The sequence below is a fragment of the Mauremys reevesii genome, linkage group 3 (genome assembly GCF_016161935.1).
Source record: "Mauremys reevesii isolate NIE-2019 linkage group 3, ASM1616193v1, whole genome shotgun sequence".
Lineage (NCBI taxonomy): Eukaryota > Metazoa > Chordata > Testudines > Geoemydidae > Mauremys > Mauremys reevesii.
The window spans coordinates 18259295-18281593 of NC_052625.1; the positions used below are offsets into that span (position 1 = coordinate 18259295).

General features: G+C 40.1%; 1 protein-coding gene and 1 long non-coding RNA gene across 3 annotated transcripts in view; one reads left to right on the forward strand and one right to left on the reverse strand.

The window, feature by feature from the left end:
• Positions 1 to 804: 804 nt before the first annotated feature.
• Positions 805 to 22253, reverse strand: C1D (C1D nuclear receptor corepressor). 2 transcript variants are annotated; one of them, XM_039532432.1, is made up of 5 exons: positions 22026 to 22253; positions 7929 to 8075; positions 6146 to 6212; positions 5616 to 5671; positions 2943 to 3119 (listed from the first exon to the last, which is right to left on the reverse strand). In XM_039532432.1, exons 2-5 carry the CDS (start codon positions 8073 to 8075, stop codon positions 2943 to 2945), a joined length of 447 nt encoding a protein of 148 aa, XP_039388366.1. In that variant the 5' UTR covers positions 22026 to 22253. The 2 variants fall into 2 exon arrangements, with proteins under 2 accessions (XP_039388367.1, XP_039388366.1); XM_039532433.1 differs by lacking the exon at positions 22026 to 22253 and having other exon boundaries at positions 805 to 3119.
• The window catches only part of LOC120402065, a 30414-nt gene continuing 30304 nt past the window's right edge, over positions 22190 to 22299 (forward strand). The window contains exon 1 of the long non-coding RNA XR_005596939.1: positions 22190 to 22292. This is a non-coding gene — a long non-coding RNA (uncharacterized LOC120402065). The remainder of the gene's footprint in view (positions 22293 to 22299) is intronic.

Below are 22299 nucleotides of genomic sequence, written 5' to 3' on the forward strand. Positions count from 1 at the left end.
CAGCTTTGTGAAGTATCATGGGATACTTAACATAAGTGAACAGGGTTATAAAAAGACACAGGCTAAGTCAGGCCATGTAACGGCTAGAAATATATATGCACATGTTATTTTGATATTGTGCACTTATGTATTATTGATACCACATTAATATGCATTATTGCTGATGTGATTTTATGTACATATATATATATAGTAATGTGATTTTAAATGCATATAAAATCACATCAGTGTGTATTATTGACACCACATATATTAATCTACATTAAGCCCACAGTATTTGGCTTGAGTGCCCTGAATTAGTTATGTAACTGCTGAATGGTCTCAATTAACTATGGCCTGAATTAGCCATGTAACTGCTGGAAATATAGGTACAATGTAATGTTATTTTGCTATCATGTGCTTAATGCATATGAATGTGTTGTATCAATAATACATACTGATAGGATTTTTAAATGTGTATATATAAAAATCACTCAGTATGCATTATTGATACCACATATATTAATATGCATTAAGCACACAATATCAATGTTAAGCATATTTTATAAGCACAGCATATATTGGTCAACACCTCAGGCCAGCTTTAGAACTTATGTTTTTAGACTCACACTTGATCCTGCAATAAATTCTGTACATGCCAAGCTCTGCACCCACACAGAACCCCACTAAAGTCAATGGGTCCCTGCAGAGTGGTACACCCACATGGAGGACATTGCAGGACCAGGACCTAAGAGGCCCTCAAACGGATAAAACAGCCTTCCAAAGGGAGTAAATCCCACCCCCCACACCTATCACAAACAGTACTGATTTACACCATCGATTTTTATTGCGTGTTAGCTTACATAGTTGTGAAATTATTTTAAGATTAAAAATAAAGCTAAGCCCAAAGATGAGTCCTATGACTCTGAGTTCTTCAGTTATACATAAATATACCTGTTTCCACAGGGAATTGAGTGTCCTTATTTTGGCCCTGATCCAGCAAACACACACACACTTATGCACCTTTAACATACATAACTCATGTGAGTGGCTCCATGGACAAATCAATGAAACTACTTGTGGCAGTAAAGTTATGCCTGCGAATGAGCATTTGGAGGAGGAAAAGCCTTTGTTAGAACAAAAAGTAGCAATTATTCCAGAAATCAGCATAAAATATATTTACGTATTAGCTTAGGCTTGTTTATTCTTCATCATAACATTCACAGAGCCATTTTCTAAACATACAAAACTATTAACATTTGTGCTTAATAAACAACTGGGCAGTTTATCAAAACACTTCTCTTTAAAAATACATTTTTGAATGGTCAACGGTGATATAGCTTCAGTTACAGCATCTCATTCTACTCAGTCTAGACTATACGCAAGCACATAGTGGTGTAATTCTTCAGAATAACTATGTGAACGATAATTGAAAGCTATTGGATAGGATATGGAAAGTTATGTGTAACAGAGAAATTCAATGCATCTCAACTCCAAATTAACAATTCAGTAGAATCTTGCTCATTCACATTAACAGGTGAGAGACCTAATGCAAATTACAGGTGAATCTCAGATTGTTAGGATTGGTTCAGTGAGCCCAATTCACCACCGCACTGTACCTTGCATTGTCATTTACACTGGTAAAAAGCAAGTGTAAAATGCTACCCATTCTGATTTGATAGAATTTACACTCACTTTGCCCCAGTTCGAGGTCCCAATCCTGCAATTTACAACGTAAAGACAGACTCCTCCCCATTTAAGTCAATGGACTCTGTGCAGGAATGCCGCTAATGCCTGTACATTGTAAATTGCAAGATTGAGGTCTTAATTATACAAGATGCAGGGCAACAGTAAATTTAACCCAGTATGTCTGATACTGGGTTCTCCATTTGCAAGCAGGTGGTGACACTTCACTTATATTCATCCCATCACTAATGCCAGCACTTCCACCTTTCAAATCAGAGCACGCCTAATCACAGGCATTTACTCGCCACCCTCACCACAGCAGACCTTCTCCATCAACAGCAGACCTTCTCTACCAACCCCCCCCCCCCAAATTTGTATTATTAATTTGTGAGCTTGCAGTGTACTGAAAATGAACTAACAGGTTCTCCTGAACAAATTCCCAACAGATTAAGAATGCATACGCTCCTTAAAAGAGTACAAAATTAATCATATATAAAACAAGGTATTCGCCCAGTATTTCAATACTTTTTACTCTACTAGAGAATACTTTCCAGACTCAGTATCAAAGGGAACAGCAAAACACACCATTCCCAGAGCGAACCCCTGCTAAACTGTCCATCTCGCAGTGCCAGCACTAAGCTCTTATCCATATTTAAAGGCCATGGAAACATTAAAGACCATAAACAGCTCTTAATTCAAGTTGAGAGACTGAGGGAAAAAAGAGGCATCATGTATATTTAATACAAGCAATACAAAGGATAGTATGCTCTACAAGTTTAGCATTACATACACAGATGTACTTGAAAACCAGTGGCTCCTACGTAAACAATTCACACAGACTACATGTCCATCACTTGTGACTGTCTGAATATTCAGGAGATTAAATTTAGCAATAACTAAGAAAATACAGTTCCAACCAGCCAGAATTACCCCCCAAAATAATTAGCATTAGAAGCAAATCATGAAATAGCACATTACTACAAAGAGTTGGCAAAAACGATTAGTTCATTCTCATTTAAAGAGCCAAGCTTTAAAGCTAATCTCCAAGGACCAACTTTCACTTTCAGATATACATGTGTATATAAGGGTGTGATCTCAGTAGAAGCTGTGCAACGTGACCCTACAGTTTAGATCTTTGCTAAAGATATATTCACCGAATTGTTGTTTTACTTCATCATTTATGTTATGCAAAATACATACAAAACAATTTAAAAAATAATTTTCTAGTTATCTCCCTACTTGATAAACAAAAATACAACCAAAAGGAAAATAAAAAACTAGTTTGTTTTTTTCTTTTTTGCCTTAGCAGAAGCTTTCACTTTAGGATTAGTTTCAGGTTTTGGTTCCCATAATGCGTTTCTTACAAATCTTGCTGCAGCTCCTTTATCCAGTTTGGATGCCATTTTCTTGTCAGTTATTTCTTTGACTCTGTTCATGTATGTTCTTATTCTCTCCTGCAAGGTATTAAATAAAAAGCACACGCAATATTACCCTGTGAAGACATGTACTATTAAAACAGAGATCGGTAAGAACAAAGCATACGGAACGTGACACATTCCATAATATACAGCAGAATATAATATTTCATCTCTGTTCAAACTCCAGTGGATTCTTTGCAAACTCAAGACTGCCCTTTTAGCAGATTTTCTGCAACACATGGTGACTGTACCAATAAGTGTATGAGGCCATTAGCGGTACAACTTCAAACATCTTTATATATCTAGGCATACGTATGGTCCTCATTCCCGTAGTATTTTGTCTAACACTATTACAACCTAGGGGCCTGCTCTTCCAATCCTTAAAAAGGTCATACACCCACTGAAGTCGATAGGAATTTTGCATAAGTAAAGCCTGCAAAATTAACTCATATGTGCATTATATAAATATAAAATATATATCTGCTGAAATTCAAAACTCACTATTTTCAAAATATTAATCTGTCCAACTAAAACCAAGAAAGCAGGCTTTTTTTTTTTAAAAAAGAAACTCTCGATTATTCTGTGATGTGTATTTTATACAAACACACACAGAGGAAGGATGATCCTGTGGGACTCAGGAGATCTAGTTCAACTGTCAGCTCTCCCACAGACATCTCATGAGACCTTAGACGAAGAGTTAATGAACAGCCATTATGTAGCACTTTACATATTCCCTGAATTATAGACCATAAATAAAATACATACATTTCATGTACACAGATAATATATATGTGTGTCATATACGCACATGGCCAACATTTTCTACCTTGGGTTTCTAAAGTCAGACACCTAAATCATTTACTTGTTTTTCAAGGATAATCAGAACCCACATCTTAAACTGATCTCTGAAAATGTTGGCCAATGTTCCAATGTACAAGGTGTAGTTTTAACTCATTAAGCTTTACAGAGTATGAATTTATGGTACGCTGTAATATTTCTCTAGTATGATTGAGATTGCTAATCAGAACAGATGGCAACCCGACACACATCAGCAAGGGAAAAAAGGAGTTGACAGAAACATCGCAACAAGGTGACAGAAAAAACGAAGTCTGACAGCCGGAAGGAGAGTTTTATTAATATCATTTGAAACCCCAAGTATTACCTATAGGTACATGTTGAGCAGAGCTCTGAAAACAAAACAAATGGTGGAAGAGTAACTGTTTCCGATTGCCCTTTCCACATGAGTGATAAGAACATCACATTACTCATGGATGAAAGAAACGTTTATTCATTCACATTGCTACTTGTAAAAAGAAATTGGATGAAAAACTAGAAGATAATCTACTTTCGACTAAAACCATCAGCAATTGTCAAGTAAATACCAGTATATCACTTGCTTTAGATTTTTATGCTGTATATTTTTAAATAATAGATTAAAATAGTGCAATGCATTTGTACCAATATAGCGTAAGAGGGAGCAGAAACTGAATCACCATGAAAAGTTAGCAATCCACTTTTTGTTCCATGATCCACTACAGACTGCAAAATCCAAATTATAAATAGAACACATTCTTTTGATATTCAGAGTAGTTTTCTGTATTCTTCAACCATAAGCACTATTACCTTGATTACGTAGAATTACCTTTATGTGTACTCGAATAAAATATATTCATACAGCACCATTATTATTTACATAAGCATTTCTAATGGGCATAATTATTTCTATTTTTAATATTGGTATTAATATAATATTTCTATTATTTTCTTCAAACTAAATGATTTGATTTTTGAAGTCAGCAGAATTTCCAAGATAGCAGACCTTATATACTGTACTCATGTATCTAAATGGAATATAAAGACAAACCTAAAAGATTTATTATAGGTTGTAAATATGTCACTAATGCAGAATTACTGGACAGTACACATACAACTGATGCCAAAAAAGCTTTTAGCTTTGTTGCTGAACTGGATTCTTTACTGCTGAGAAAATGAATTAATGGAGGAACTGGAAAGAGGGGGGGGCATCTTTCCCGTCTTTGCTAGTAAATCAACCACACTATTCTTTTAGTCATACAAGAGTCAGAAAAGGCAGTCTCAGAGATTAACATGATTCCAAGTATTTATAGGAAAAAACACCATACTGGAAACTATAAATTACTATTAGACATGTAACATTTTTCTGTTCAACAGATACAGTGAAAAGCTGGTCTGCTCAGAATCCAATTCTCAAACAAAAAGGTGGGGGGAAAGGCAAGGTAGGATGACACCATTAATCTTATTCTGCTTTTCCAATTTTACCAGGCTTGACAACTTTGCTTTCCACAGATGATACTATTTTGAACTAAAAATATCATGAGTTTCTTAATTTGGAGAGCTAGGCAGCTTATATCAACAGTTATACAATGCCATGCATACACTACACCAGTGCATGGCGACTGAAATTACATTTTTAAATGCAAATTTAAAATTATTAAATAATTACTTGCCCTAGGCAAGTCTGATTTTGCAATGCATTCTATATTGGAATCTTACCAGCTCTTGTTTCACTGGATGGTCCTTGGGATTGATTCCTTGAGTGGCCAGGTATACTGCAAGAAGAAAATGTGTTCTGTTGAACATAAGGGCAGGAATGATTAAGGTCCCAATCCTGTAGCTGACAATACACAGATGAATTGATGTGTCCACATTTGATCGTTTGCAGGATTAGAGCCTAGCTCCTCTGTTAAAATATCTAATTTAAAAATATTCTAATCAAGTACTCCAGTACCAATCTGATACTGTTAACCAAAAAGGACAGAAGAGGCTGCCAAAAAAACCCAACATCCTTATTTACATATCTGTTGCTAGCCTATGTAATTACCAATTTTAATTTAAAATTTCAGCATCACTTACCCTGATTGAAGGACAATAGCAAACTTGAGTTCTTAGAATAACTGAAAGAATATTGGATAGATATTTGACTACAGAATTTGATTATTTAAAATTTGCAGCTATCAAAAAAAGAGTTAAAATGGCCACCATAAATTCTGCTTCCTCTTATCGCCATCCTCCAGCATACTTACCCCAAAACATCGAATTTAATGCATATGCAGAAACCAAATCCAATTTTGCTTGCTCAAGAGGGTCCAACTTAAAAAACAAACAAAGGTGATTATTTACTTCTGCACTGTTTTTAACTAAGATGTATAGTAGCTTTCAGTAATATACACAGTATAATTCCATATGAATATATTTGTGACAAAGAACCAAATGGTACATGGTTTTGCAATCAATTGTCCTTAAATATGCTGTTAATACAGGCAATTTAGCTACCAGGAGAACTTTTATCATAGAAACTAGAGATGGAAAATGTTTTTCAGGGGCCTGCCTACACAAAGAATTGTACTGCTTTAAATTTACTGGGACATTTAAAGTAACATAGTGTATTTTAACCAGGATGGCTTATTCCCATAAGGGAAGGGGAATAAGCTATAGTGGTATAAAGCACCTTTATATGGATATAACTAGGGATGGTACGGATTTAATTTCGGTAGAGAAATGCACACCCACAACGGAAATAGTGACATCAGACAAAAACTGTGTGTAGACCATGCCTAAATCAAAGTCTATCTCTGCAGGATTGTTCCTCGCTGCATATTTATTCACTTTTTATCCAGTCGAACATTAAATGCCACAGGCTAATAAAAGGTGATGGGGCTGGTTGCTGAGAGGTACTGAGCACCTGCTATGCCAACCTCTCGGGATAAAGCTCACATTTCATCACCAAGATTTTTCCTCAAAATAACTCTCCCTATCCCCAAAATAAAACAGCACAGAAATTTAGAATGCAAGAAAAAGTTACTGAAAACCATTTAAAGTTATAATAGAAGGTTAGTATGCCACACACAATTAACAAACATGAACACTGTACACATTAGATTATGTGTTCTAGGCATGTTGGAACACTTTAGGCTATACACCGAAGGAAGAAGAAATGGGTAATGAAATTTTTTTTGACTGTCAAAGTCAATTTATTGTTTTAGTCCTATAGGATTTCCAGGAACTCTGATAACATCATACAGACCACCAGCTCTAACATGGATACTGTCGAAAGACTGGTGTTGTCAGGACTGATTTCTTCATAATGTATTCATGTTAGGAATCCTTAACGGATGAGCTTTTTTGCCCCAAAGAAAGAAATTACAAATTGAGTTTTAAATGTTAAAAATATATATCTGCTTGTATGAAGTCCTCTGGCAGTACACCTTGCACTGAATCTACATGCAGAAAAAAATGTGTGTTTTACAGACTCCCTTAGATCTGCTCTGAATAGTGCTGGAAGGGGTAGCGCATTGGACTAAGCATCAAGTTCTGCACTCCTTGGAACCAAAAGTTCAAATCCCAGAGTCAACTCATTCTTCCTAAATATATAAACTGAGAACAAGGAAGTTTACTGTGTGAAGGTCTTTCACATAAAACTATTGAAAAATGGCTCGTCTCTGTACTCTTGGGGGACATTAAAGATCCTATGGCCTTTTTCATAGGGGTGGGGAAAAGCCCTCACATCCTTGGCCTAAATGACCCTACTGACCCACTACTCTGTGCTAGCTGGCTAATGCATTGGCTAGATTTCAGTGTTATTCTGTATGTATATAGCTTGTGAAGCACTTTGAAATAAGAACTGTTCTATAAATGTGAAAAGATTTATTTAAATACTAGGTCTCTAGGGCAGGGACTGTCTATTATGTGTCTGTACAGTGCCCAGCACAGTTAAGGCCCAAGCCTTGATTGGGTTCCTAAGTGCTACTGTAATACAAATTAACAAAACAACAACAATAAAGGTGGCTGGTGGGGGTTGTTCTTTACCTTTTCAAGAAGCTCACTCCTAGAAACAGACATCATCGTCTTCAGCATGTCATCTACAGAACCAAGAGACTTTTCAAATGCTGACAGATAATCATGAATTTCATTTGGGTATTCTTCCCCACTATTATCTTCCTCTGCTATCTCCATCTACAAAGAAACAATTACCATTTTCACCAAATATTTAGGGGTAGCAGATTGTATTTTAAAATATGGGGAGAGGGCAAGGGAATTCATGAAATATTCAATTAACAGGTGTGTAGCCAATTAGTTCATTGCAGAAGTAATGTCAACAGTTATATAGCTAATCATATGGCAGTTTCAAGTATCCGCCCTAAATGCAATACAGCATGAAGGCCCATCATGAACATCACTATTTTAATATCACATCTTTACACCTCACCAAATATTTGACTCCATGGTCTGTGTAACAATAATGGAAAGAAATATTTGCCTGTTTAAAAAAAAAAAAGTATCCTGTTAATCATTTTGTAGGTAGAGATTAAAGAGCTACATCAAAACACCCCTTTCCTGCACAGTTGCTGGGCTGCATCAACTATTTTGCAAAAGGAAAGCAGGAGTGTCCCATGTAGCTGCAGTTCCTTTACACGTGGGCCCTCTGTGGCATTTTTGCTCCCGCCTGCTCAGAAGAGAAGGAGGAGGAGCACAGAGACCCATGGAATTATTACTACAGCTGGTCAGAAAATTTTCCTCCAGTCTTTTGTCAGAAAAAGCTATTTCGACTAAACTGAAATTTTTCACTAAACTGTATTGTTTTCAACAAAATTTCCTGAAAAAAGAAAAACTGAAGGAAAAAATTTGCATTTTGGAAATTTTGTATTTTGGAAAATGTTGAAGTTTTGTTTCAGAATTTTGTTTGAATTTTATTCTATCAAGTTTTTTACCCCATTTTTATAGTAGTAATGCATAGTATGTAAAATTTGAAGTCAAACTCCAAAATCCCAAATCAAAAATTTTTGAAATATATATTTCTCTTTCCAATTTCGAATGAAAAATTTTGAACTGTCAAAATTTCCCACCAAATAGAAATTCCAAGTGTTGACCAGTTGTAATCATTACTGAAACCACGTTTTCACAAGATGAATTCTTCATGAACAAGTGTTCCAATGCATTAGGCCCAGATAAGCTTGTCTGTGCACCTTAATTCAGTCCCCTTGTGCATGTGCATTATGATAGTCTTTACATGATCACATATTTTTTCCACAGCACCCCTGCCTCATTCAGTTCACAGACTGGATGGTGCTCACGTAATGAGCAGTTACTCAATGTTTTGTTTTCTGCTCAGTGTTTTCAATGGGTGGCTCTATCCCTTACTTACTGCACACTATTCAAACCGTGCTCTGAATATACAATTATTAATTTCCTCTTGGCTTTTTCTGTCATGCTCATCACTCAAGCGCTTCACAAATATTTATTAATGTATTTTCACAACACCTGTGAGATGAGAGGTAATATTACAGATGGGGACTTAGGCACACAGAGATTAAGCTCAAAGTTTTCACTAAGTCTGGATACCCAATCTGAGATGCCCAGGACCTCATTTTTTCAGAGATCTTATCAGACCTCAAGGGCTCAAGTTAGGCACCCAGAAAATGAGGAAGATACAATTAGGCGCTGTGAAACCTAAAACCATGAGCAAGTCTGATTTATAGGAACTCTGACTCAGGCAGGGATAGAATCCAATTCTGCAGGTCAGCATTCAACTGTGTTAACCATGACACCACCTTTTCTCTTCCTTCAATCTCCTGCCTCATTCATTACACGCCTTTCAGCTGGATGAAGCAGGGGTCCTACAGACAACAATTTAGTTCACTACACAACCCTGAGTCATCCCCAGAGCAACTTCCTAACAAGCTGTTGCCTTGTTCTACCTTAAAAGGACGTCAGACGGCATTTTGAAGGATCGTGTCTTGGACCCATAGGATTCTGTTTTGCAAGAACTTGGGAGTACACTATGCCCCTGTTGTACTATGGACATGATTGGGCATTAAGGCTTTGTCTACACTGGCAGGTGAACGACAACACACACCCAAAAGACAAAAGTTTTGTCAAGGAAAAGCTCTGGTATGAACAGTGCTTTGTCAGCAGAAGCACTCTCCTGCCGACAGCACTAATGCCGCTTGTTGGGGGTGGAAGTTTTTTTTGTTGGCAGGAGAGCTTTCTCCTCCTGACAAACAGCAGCTACGCTGCCCACCTTTTAGTGGCACAGCCGTGTTGCTAAAAGCTGCGTAGTGTAGACAAGCCTAAATTTATACTATTAATTCCTCTCTGGTGATAGCTGGAATTACCAATTGACATACTGTGGAACCCTGAAATCTGTCCTTGGCATCTCCTCACTAGCTTCTGAGGCAGCTCAGCCACTACCAGGGCGTCTTTTTGCTGCTCCCATGTTTGTTTATAGGACTGTACTTGAAACTAGGTGTCCTGAAAATAGTAATGGAGTAGTAGAAATAAAGACTATCGGGGGGAAAAGTAACAGCGCAAAATGGAATTGGCAATTATAAACAAGGGATACAGTTAGGCAAACAAGATAAGAGGAGAAGGATGGGGAGGGGGTAGTTAGGGAAGAGATAGAAATATTTTAGAAAAACTCTTTACCACATTTTGAAAATGGTACTGGCCACATAAGTTTCAGAAACTGTATTTTGTAAATGTAATCTATGAACAATAACAACCCGCACAGCCAGCAGAAAAGCCAAGGTAACAGCAAACATCTGTGAAGTCCCTGGAGTTGGTTTCAGAGGAAAGATCTGATCTTTCCCTTTTCCCGGCAAGAGTGTGGTTTATGAGAGACAGGTTTCTTTTTATTCATTAAGTCCTGCTGGGTTCACGTGGAAGGAAGGTTGGGTGGTACTCTACTCAAATTCTATCCACAATTCCAGTTACTGTAGCAGTATGTTTCTGATAAAATGATCAACCATGAAATAGTTAACAAAGCTAACAGTGGAACTGTCATCTGTAGCCTTCAGAATTACAACCCCATTGAGATGAATGATGGCCATTCACACCTCTCAGGTCTGCATCAGATCACATTCTACATATTGAGCTAACCCTAAAATGTTCAAGCTCCCCTATGTATGATACCACATGTTTACAGGGCATTTAGGTCAACCGCAAGGCTCCTGGGAGAGAACAGAGCTGCATGCACAGGATGTTGTTCACAGAAAGGCAAAGTATCAAATATCTGTATGCAGTACAATTTTATATTTGTGTGTTTATTTTGTCCTGGCCTCTCCTAATTAATTAAAGTTACAGAACATGGTTGACAACCAGTAAAGGAAGAGGAGATTATTCACCCTGTGCAGTAACTGTTGTTCTTTGAGATGTGTCCCCCTGTGACAGCTCCACTTCATGTATGTACGTGTCTCGAGCCCTTATTGGAGATTTACTTTTAGCAGGGTCCATTTGGCCTGCACATGAGCTCTATACAACCTCATGCTGCGCGCATAGGACCTATACAGATGCGCAGGTGAACTGCCTTCAGCTCCTTCTCTATCGAAATGCCAATCAAAGAACCATCCAAAGCAGAGGGGAAGTAGGGTAGGTGGTGGAGCACCCAGAGCGTGACATCTCAAAGAATCACAGGTACTGCACAAGGTGAGTAACCTTCTTTTCATCTTTGAGTAGTCCCTATGGGACTCCACTTCAGGTCACTCCTCAGCAGTTTCCCTACAGCTTTGGAATTGAGTCTAAGACTGAAGACTGTACACGTGTACCAACATATAGTTTAGAAATGTATGCACTGCAGCCCATGTAGCAACTCTGCATATCTCAGACACTGGAATGTTCTTGAGTAACACTCTAGAAGTTGCCTGTGATCTGGTAGAGTGTGCTGTTATCCTTTGGGAAGGTAGAACACCAGCTGCGTTGTAGCAAGCAACAACATACCCAGAGGTCCACCTTGAAAGTCTCTGTGAAGAGACTGTGAACTCCTTGGATCTTTCTGCAATGGAGAAAAACAGTCTAGGTTATTTCTGAAATTGCTTGGTCATAGCTAGATAAAGGGCCAGTGCCTGTCTCCCATCTAAAGTATGAAAGGAGGTCTCATGTTGAGATTTATGTGGTTTAGTGACCAATACCGGTGGATGGATGGTCTGGTTGAGAGGAAAATCCAAAAGCACTTCACGTAAGAATTTAGGGTGTGGCCATAAAGAGACCTTGTCCTTAAAAAAAAAAAATTACCATAAATGGGGGGGGGGGGAGAGTTAGTCATCAAGGCCCTACTCTCCCTAATCCTGTGGGCTGATGTGGTAGCTACTAGAAAAGACATCTTCACAGATAAGTGAAACAAGGAGCAGGTTGCCATAGGTTCAAACAGAAGTCCCATGAGGTATCTAGCACCAGGTTAAGATCCCAAGAATCAGTAAGACCCTAAACTTGGGGGTAGAGGATCCCTAAACCCTTATTAAATCTTGAGACACAGAGTGAGCAAATATAGAAAACCCTTCTAGTGTGGAACAAAATGCTGATCTCGTGGCCACATAAACCTTAATAGAAGTAACTGATAACTCTGAATTCTTCAAATCCAGCAAATAATCCAAGATGGTTGAGAGCAAAGATGATTTAGGCACAAGATACTGACAGTGTACAGCAGTGGTTGAACCTTTTCCATTTCTGAACATAAGTAATTCACGTTTAATACCTGTTGTTCCCCTGTTCAGCACTGGATTCTAATCCCCTGAACCATCTAGGAACCATGTTCAGAGGCAGAGTACCCTAGTTTGGGGTGAAGATGCGACCATTGATGGTGGAGGATGCATGACTGCTTTATCTGGAGACAAGAATGAAACAGAAGTTTGAGAGGTGGCCTCCTTACCCGCCCTAGTCTCCTGTTCTTCAAAGATCTCCTCATGCTGGGGATTTGGTAGAGGAGATTGTGTAGCTCTAGCCTCTTGGTGCAATGGAGCCAGAGGTCTGGCAAATTGCTGCTGATACACCACCCAAGCATCCCAGCATGGCCATTGGGGAGAGGGGGGCCATATGCGAGAGCGAGTAGTACCCAGGACTGATCCAACCATTCCTGTAGTAGACAAGGATCCTCATCAAAGTAGGGGTTCCTATACCTATGTGGAGGGGAACCTTATACTGATAAAGAGGAGACTGACTGAATGCCTCCTTCATCCGCCTCAATGTCCTCCAAAGGGGTGGCCCCAGTAGACAAAGGCAGAGAATCCCGCAGTAGGAGGAAGCAATGGTAATCCAGAGATTAGGGTCTTGGTACTGAAAGTCATTTGGCACTCACAAACAGTGGGGACTTTACCTCATCTAAAACTGACAAGTCCTTAGAGTAGCAGAATTCCTGTGGTACTGAGAGGGTTGGTATCAATGCAGCAGTTGAGGTGGATGGTATATACAGGCAATGGGGCCAAAGGTGTCCAATACTTCGATTTTGCCAGTACCAACAGTGCTGAATGAGAAGGCACCAATGGTAAGTGTGGTGTAGATAGTGCCATTCTAAAGCAATGTATATGTCCTGGGCGCCTCTGTTCTTCCTAGATAGTATTGCGGGGCCTGCTGTAGCCGTGCTTCAGAGAAGCATTCTGGGATCTCCCAATCCCACTGGTACCAAAGGAAGAGTTCTTTGCCCTCACAGTACTGAGTCAAGAGGTTGAGGCCTCTGATACTGTAGACTTAGCAGGAGATCACTGCCTTTTGGGAGTTGGCTCCTTCTGGTGAGAGACCGAGCACTTCTCCTTTGGAGTTTTCCCTGAGCCCTACCAAGTCTTCCCCCTCGAAGGCACGCTGGACCTGTCCAGAGACAGATGTATAGGGGTGGGGGGGCATTCTACTGCTGATTAGAACTGGCTAGGATCACATGATTGCAGTTGCCATTGGTAAAATACCTCTATTAAAGGAGCATAGATGCATACTTTTCCATAACCCAATCTGGACCAAAAGAACAGAAGACAGAAAAATGGAGAAGAAATGGGAAGAGGGACAGACCAAAAATATTTTTTGCTAACTCTGGTATCACACACACCAAGAATGAAGTTAATGATTTAGTTGACCTTGTCATGCAGCATGGAAAGGGGAACTGCATAAAATGAAAATTAACCACACATTAGAACAAAGCTGCATATTAACACCAACACAGTACCCTCCACTGACAGGAGAAGGTGCTCCCCCTCCTCAGCATGGGAATGGATTTGTTGAACTTACATGTTTTCTGTTTGTTGCAATGGGAACTTGCAAGTTCCTATTCCTGCTGTTTGGGGACCTCTCTCTTTTCACTAAGCTGTTATTTCAGTGTAACTAATCTCTACACAGGATATGTTACAGTGCTGGCACATGCCAACAATAAGGCAGCAGTATCTTAAAGGGTTTTGATAACATTAAATACACAAGAAAAAACACACTACTTTAGAAAACATGCATCATCACAAAACTGGTGTTTGTATTTTTTGGATGGGGAGCGGAGGGTTGGGGGTCGGGGGTCTTGGCCAAAATCAACATGCAGGCTGCATGTTCACACCTACAGGATAGATCATACCGAAGGGGAAATAAGACTACATAGATTACTCCACATACCTGGGAGCAACCCTGTCCTCCTCAATTCTTAAATTTCAGTTATTAAGCCACAAACACAATTACCTCAAAAGTTCAAAATACACAGACAATCACTTTTAGAACAAGCAGAAACTTATTACAGACTTGATAAGTTCCTGTCCTGGATTTTTGCTGTATAGGTTTGTCTGTTGGATTTGCCAACTTTCAGTCAGGTTTTTTTTGTTAGTTAAGCACAGCAAATCCATTTTTCCAAAACATTACAGGGCCAATAAAGCATTCAGTTAAATGAGGATCTGCATAGTTTGGAGAATAAACTATTGGGTAAGCAATTCATAAGAAGAGTTCAGGGTAGTTCAGGAGAAGATGAGGAGAATAAGAGATTTGAATAAAACAGCATTTCAGGCAAATGAGTGTTGGATAAATGGGGCCGGAATATTGCTGGAAGGATAACTTGTGGCTGATAATACTTTATCATTATACCACCTTTAAATCTCAACAGAATACAAGGCACTGAAAAATCCAACAGTGAATACAGCCACTTCTGGGATAGAGGGAAGTTTGCATCCCACACATGGTACTCAGCACAGTAAAGAGGAGCGGGGGTATTTTGGCTAAGGACACAGAGGCAAACTATTCATGAAAAATGTGACATAAGTGCTTTAATGTCAACATACAGTAGACAGGTTTCAGAGTAGCAGCCATGTTAGTCTGTATCCGTAAAAAGAACAGGAGTACTTGTGGCACCTTAAAGACTAACAAATTTATTTTAGCAGAGCTTTCGTGAGCTACAGCTCATGAAAGAAGAAGTGAGCTGTAGCTCACGAAAGCTCTGCTAAAATAAATTTTAGTCTTTAAGGTGCCACAAGTACTCCTGTTCTTTATACAGTAGACAGGATCCTGGCTTTTAAATCTCAGTTGAAAGGTTGCCCTGCAGTAACTAACCCAACATGCTGATATGAGCAAATGTAGATGAAAAAGCTCTCCCATTCTCCAAATATATTTAATCACAAAATTGAGGCACAGTCAGTCTGGCATGGAAACAATGAAGGTGTTATAATACTTAGGCTGATGGACAAAAATGCATTTGCCTGATGATAATTCTCATTTATTCAAGAATACCAACGCAGATATCGGAACTCCAACTATACAAACAGGTATGTGCTGCTTGATCTCCAGATCAATGAAGAACATATGCATATCAAGGAACACATTCATTCTTCAGGAGAAGATGAGGAAAATATAAGGGGCCACACAGAAGAGAAAAACTCAAGGAGGGACAGAGAAGATTTCATAATCTGAAGACCACACAGAAAAAGCGAAGCGGCTCACAATCAGCAACCATTTGCAGAAGTTTAAAATGCTACCAAACGTTAGTTTTCTATATTAAATCATCTAGTGACCTGTGATTTAAATTGTATTATAAAGGGAGTTAAAATTAGATGATTCTGTAAATAATTTAACGAATACTAATTTATCTGCAGGCAATGTTATGATTCTCCTGGGAAGCAAGTGTAACTTTGTACACACAGTTTTTAAAATGAATTGAAGCTCAGGTGATAGACATAAAAAGGTAAAAGAGGGGAGGGAAGATACAAACAGATGTTTTAAGAATAATCTCTGAAAATACACAGTGCTTTAACAACTTTAATAAACACTTTAGATGCAGGCTTAACAAATACTCTAAGTCATGATGTGAGAAGGAAAAATTCTAATCAGGCATCAGGCACTTTTACTTGAGATACAGCGTGCAACTTCAGCTCTTGTTAATGGAAGTTACATATGTAATTCAAGGGAGGGTGGGGGGAATCAATTTTTCAAAGCATATTTTAATGTAAATTCAGTATTTTACTTTTTTAAAAAATTTTTGTAATTTTTTCTTAATTAAATTTGAAATTATGATAACCTATCATATGGGCTAAACTTACTACAATCTATTTAAGTAATTTAAACTAAATAAAAAATATACAAGCAATACATATTTGCTGCCCAAAGTTTTAAAGAAAGTCAACCCACTGAACTAGTGGAAATCACTGGCTAAGCACCTGGAACCAGAGCCTGCTGAATTGTTAAACCAGTTTTTGACAGCAATAGCTTCTTCTGCAAGTGCAGAGAGAATAAATCCTTCAATTCAGTTTATTCAACTAGTTAATTTTAATGACAAGTTAATTCAAAGTTGAAAAAAACAATTGGGAGATGAAAAAGCAGGAAAGATAGACTGGAAAAGAAAAACTATGAATAAAAATGAGGTGGGAGGATGAAATTTACTAGTTCTAAAATCTTGAAGGATATGGTGACCAGAAACAATCGTTTCAATTCATTAACTATATATAATACTTCATTTGTTTAATAAATCAGTTTTAAATGCAAACATGTTTTGATAAACTTATTTTTTCCTTGTGTCCTGCACATAAGGTAGCTTTATTTAACTAATAAAAAAACAAACAATTTGTAATTCAATTAAAAATGAACAAAAAGTTATTTCAATTTCCTTCCAAATTTTCTTCCTTACTCATGACATAAATCATGAATAAAATAATCACCTAGTTAATAAGAACTGAATGTCACCATTTTCTAACAAAAAATGTAAACATTAAGCATCTAAATAAATATATGTGAAACTACATAATTCCTTAAATAAATGTGTACATATAGCTTATCTGCCTAGGCAGCAAAAAGAAGTACAACATTTAGTATGAAGGTTGTATTTAGCTGCAAATCAACACGTTTGAATGGTCTCCAAACAATGGAATTAACTTTTCTTTAGGAAAATAACTAAATGTTAACTGAAAAGTACAAATGCAAAACACGATTAAAACTGATGCTTTAAATCAAGGTTTCCTCCTTGCACATTTAATCTTGATTAAAATTGGTGCTTTAAAACATTTTAAATTAAATCAATCCATCCTTGTTCAAAGTTGAAATACTGAACATTTCCAACCAACATCTCACACACACACACACACACACACACACGAGAGAAATTCATAAGTTTACACTTTTGGTCGCCTCTTCTTTGCTGAATTAAAACCACAGACTTGGGCCAAAAAGAATGTGTAATTGGATTCTACGTAATATTCAAACAGAAGAGAAAAAGCACTTAATATTCTTTACTCTGCTGCTTTAATATTTTAGTATATTTCACTGTTCACTTCAATGTTTATCTATATTTCTAAGCGCTACCACTTCTCGGGTTAGACATTTCCACTGCCTTCTCAAATGAGATTTCACTTTTGCCAAATGAATTCACTAACAAATGGAGGATTAACCTCCCTACAAGTCAAATATTTAATATAACACTGATACCCCTATACCCAGCTATAACGCGGTCGTGGGGAGCCAAAAATCCCTACCGTGTTATAGCTGAAACCCCGTTATATCGAGGTAGAGGTGGCAGGGCTCTGGTGGTGATTTAAAGAGCTGTGGAGAGCCCCAGGCCCTTTAAACTGCCGGTGGAGCCCTGCTGCCACAGCTCCGGGGTAGCGGTGGCAGGGCTCCAGCAGGATTTAAAGAGCCCGGGGCTCCCCGCAGCAGCTGGAGCCCCGGACCCTTTAAAGCGCCACCCGAGCCCCCCTGCCGCAGCCCTGGGGTAGCAGCAGCAGGGCTCCAGCAGTAATTTAAAGGGCCTGGGGCTCCCCGTAGCAGTCAGAGCCCCAGGCCCTTTAAATCGCTGGCGAGCCCCACTGCCGCAGCCCCGGGGTAGCGGCAGCAGAGCTCCAGCAGTGATTTAAAGAGCTCCGGGCTCCAGCCTCTGCAGGGAGCCTGGGCCCTTTAAAGCACCGCCAGAGCCCCGCTGCTACCGCGCTATATGCAAACCCATGTTATATCGGGTCGCATTATAGTGGGGTAGAGGTGTATGTAAAAAACCTAGTAGGTTGAACAATTCTCAAATTTGAGTATAATTTTAATACCTACATAATATCATGCATAACATCTGGTTTGAAATGTAGATCTGATCATGCAGAATGGTATTAACCTAGGCCTCTACTTTGAGTGTCAACTCCTGGGGGCAGAGACCATCTTTTTCCTACTTGTGTGTATTCAGTATCTAATACTAGGCCCATGACTAGGACTCCTAGACATTACTGTAATATAAAAATAAATCAAATAATAATCATTGCTGATGGCACTTAATAGCTCATTGTCACCATGTCCACAAATGTTTTGCACCTAATCCCTGTCAGACCAGCAGAGAAAACATGGTAGAGCTGGAAAGCACATACAACTGTTGCGAGTTCCAGCATAGCACTTTTCAGCTTTTGCAGAGCCTCCACAAACCAGAGACCCTTTCCAAGAGAATGACTTCCATCACAATAATAATTAAATCACCACAAAAATACAATATTTCCACAAATTTGCCTGTCCAGATCTCCTTAAGAATATCCCCTAAAAGATGCAATGGCTCCCGACTCATTTCATTTTTCATCATTGCATTCAGAGCTCTGGCCTGATTAGCAGCCCAGCATAGATAATGCATACTTCCAAAAGAGCTCATGGTCAGCAAGATCCTGCTGATGCCAATGAGACAGAAGCTGCCGCAGTCTTTTGGCACTAAGTAGTAAACATAAGAATGTCTTTCAAACTAAGTTCAAACTATTAACGATTTTTATCTGAGACCCAGAAAATCTCAATCTTGTGGTTGACACAATGCATAACATAAAAAAGCGTGTCTAAACTTGGCTTGACAGCCCAGTCATTGCTGCACAATCTACATTCAACGCAACCAGCTCTCAGTCGAGCTCTTCAACCTGATCCCTATGACTCGTAAAACTGTTTTTATTCCTTGTGTGATATCATTACCAGGCCTAGACTCCACATGTTGTGCTTTTTTGCTTACATAGTAGGTTTTCTCTCCTGGACAAATCTGACATACACTGACTCTTGCTCAGCTACAGACCTGTCAATGGATCCATCAGCAATCACAGCGATAGCTTTCTTTATGCATATCTGGAATGCTTCCTAAAGAGCATCTGCATTTTAGAGAACATTCTAGTTACAAGAGCTTCTTGTGCACAAAATGACATTTCCTCCTTCCACATAGGTACAAGGGAACACAGAGCTCCTGTCATCTGTTTAATAGAGCCACACTTTGAAGCACACCTCTGCAAATCAAACCGTTAACAATAACCGCCCCCCATCTCTGCCCATCCTCCCAATGCAACTTAACATGTTGACACTCTGAATGATTTATCTCCCAGACAGAAAGAAGATAAATTATAAAAGTAGGGGAAGAGGGTGCACACAAGCCCCTGGCATGGGGAGAAGGTAGGAATGGGAGGGGGGAGAAATTGGGAGCGCACACAGCCCCTGGCATAGGCGGAAGGAGGACTGGGAGAGGGCTGGGAAAGGAGAAATGGGGGGGGGAGGGTGGCATAGCCCTTGGCACTGTGGGGAGAATGGGGAACCTAGGCATTGGGGGCACACAAGAACCCTGATGGGGAGAATGGTGGACCGGGGCACATAGGGAAAGGGAGCACATTGTTCCCCATGCCAAGGGCTCTTACAGGGCAAGGGGGACACAGAGACCCTGGTATGAGGAAAGGATGGAGGGGCTGTGGAATGAGGGGGATGGGAGGGTGGCACACTGGGAGCTTGTGGAAGAGAGCGATGCAAGAAGCTCTTCATGCATGCAATAAGCTCGGCCTACACAAGTTACAAAGTGTGTGACCCCCTAGTTTTATATACTCTTATATCAGCTCTTATTTGTCACATTTCTAAGATAAGAAATCCCAATCTTCTCTTTCATCTGAGTTTTTCCATATACCCTTCATCATTCTCATTGCCCTCCTCTGAACCTCCTCTTCTAGTTTTGCAATATCCTTTTTGAGATAGGGCAACTAGTACTTCCCACAGAATTCCAGATGAGGCCACACCATTGATTTATATAAAAAAATTATAATATTCTTTGTATTATTCACCATCCTATTCTTTACGCATCCTAACACTGTTAGTATTTTTGATTGCAACTGCACATTGGGCAGAAGCCTTCATTTTACATGAGGCGCAAAACAGTCCTGCATGTGCAGGAAACGAATTCTAAACATCTTACAACCACTGAAAAGAGGAAGACCTTTATGAGAAAGCTATGCATGCTTTCTGCAAAGTACCCCAAACAGCTCACATTTCGGATAGAATACCTATGAATTCTGGTAAGCACATTTATCTCTGAGGGCTTGTCTACATTAGCAATTTACAGCGCTGCAACTTTCTGGCTCAGGGGTGTGAAAAAACACACCCCTGAGCGCAGCAAGTTTCAGCGCTGTAAAGCACCAGTGTAGACAGCTCGGAGCAGTGGTGACTACGCCCCTTGCTGAGGTGGGGTTTTTAACCATGATACAAGGCATGTTAAAGTGCGGCAGTGCTTTAGCATTGCCAGTGTAGACTAGCCCTAAATTTCTCATAATCCCGAGCACACTCTTCTGTGCTGCCTACTTCATATTTTCTTGGCCAAGGGACTGCAGTGCTATAGCATCCAGCCTCTTTGCTGATTCAGGCCGATTTTATTTTTTAACCAAAAAGTGTTCGCTTCAAACAAACAAACAAAACATTAACCAAGACTATGTGCTTTTTCGTAAAACAGTGTGCAAACCGAGGACTGATTTGCCAATTAGACTGCCTCACACTAGCCACAGCAGTTCATTTTGCAATTCAGAACTGTAACAAGGCATTGGCATTTTTCTGTCTCAAACACAGGGCTTGGCTACACTTGAAAGTTGCAGCGCTGGTGGAGGCTTTCCAGCGCTGCAATTAGTAACTGTCCACACCTGCAAGGCACATCCAGCACTGCAACTCCCTGGCTGCAGCGCTGGCTGAACACCTGGTCTGGTGATCCAGCGCTGCTCATCAAGTGTGGCCACACACCAGCGCTTTAATTGGCCTCCAGGGTATTAGCAGATATCCCAGAATGCTTTTATAAATTACTCTCTTTGTTTTGTTATGCAGCCTCTCTTTGTTTTGTTGTGAACTCCGAGCTCCACGCGGAGCTTCCGTTGCCGGTGCAGCTTACCTAAAAAACAAACAGAGCTCCTGTTTGCTGTGATCAATCTGTACCTGGCTGTAAACAATCAAATGAGAGGCAGGCAGGGAGTGAGTGAAACAGCAGGGAGTTGTGTTGGATGCAGGCTGTTTGCAATTAAGAGTTAAGGGTAAGGGATCGGGAACATGTTCTGATTTTTCAAGGCAGGAAGGTAACACACAGTGCTGGCTCCAAAAATCCTCTCTCTCTCTCTCTCTCCCCCCACTCCCTGTCACATTAGACCCCACTCCACCCCCCCCCCTCTTTTGAAAAGCACGTTGCTGCCACTTGAATGCTGGGATAGGCAGCTGCCCATAATGTATCATTCCCAACAGCGCTGCAAATGTGGCCACACACACCAGCGCTGGTAGCTGTGAGTGTGGCCACACACCAGCGCTGCAACTTTCAAGTGTAGCCAAGCCCTCAGACTGCGTTGTACAGCGGCAGGAGCTAGTCTGGTTGTGACCCACTTCACGGGGACCCCGACCCGTGCCGGCTGACCAGCTGAAGCACCGCGCTCCTTTCGGGTGCAGTCACAACGAACGAAGGGCGGCCCATACCTGCCCGCTTTACGTCCTGTCCTAAACGCCAACCAAGCTGCGTCTCGCGGTAACGACTGACGAGCTTCCAAGGCGCCGAGCGTTGCTACTCGGGGCTTGTACGGAAAATTAACCGGTTACCGCAGGGGGTGGGGCTCGCGCCAGAAGGGGGACCCTGGGGTCCGGCCGGAACATGGGCGCAGGAGGATGACGTACGCGAAGGCCCGGGCGGAACTCCGCAGCAGTTACGGACACTTAACGCTCTCTCCGGGGACGGGGTGATGGGTGGTGAGTC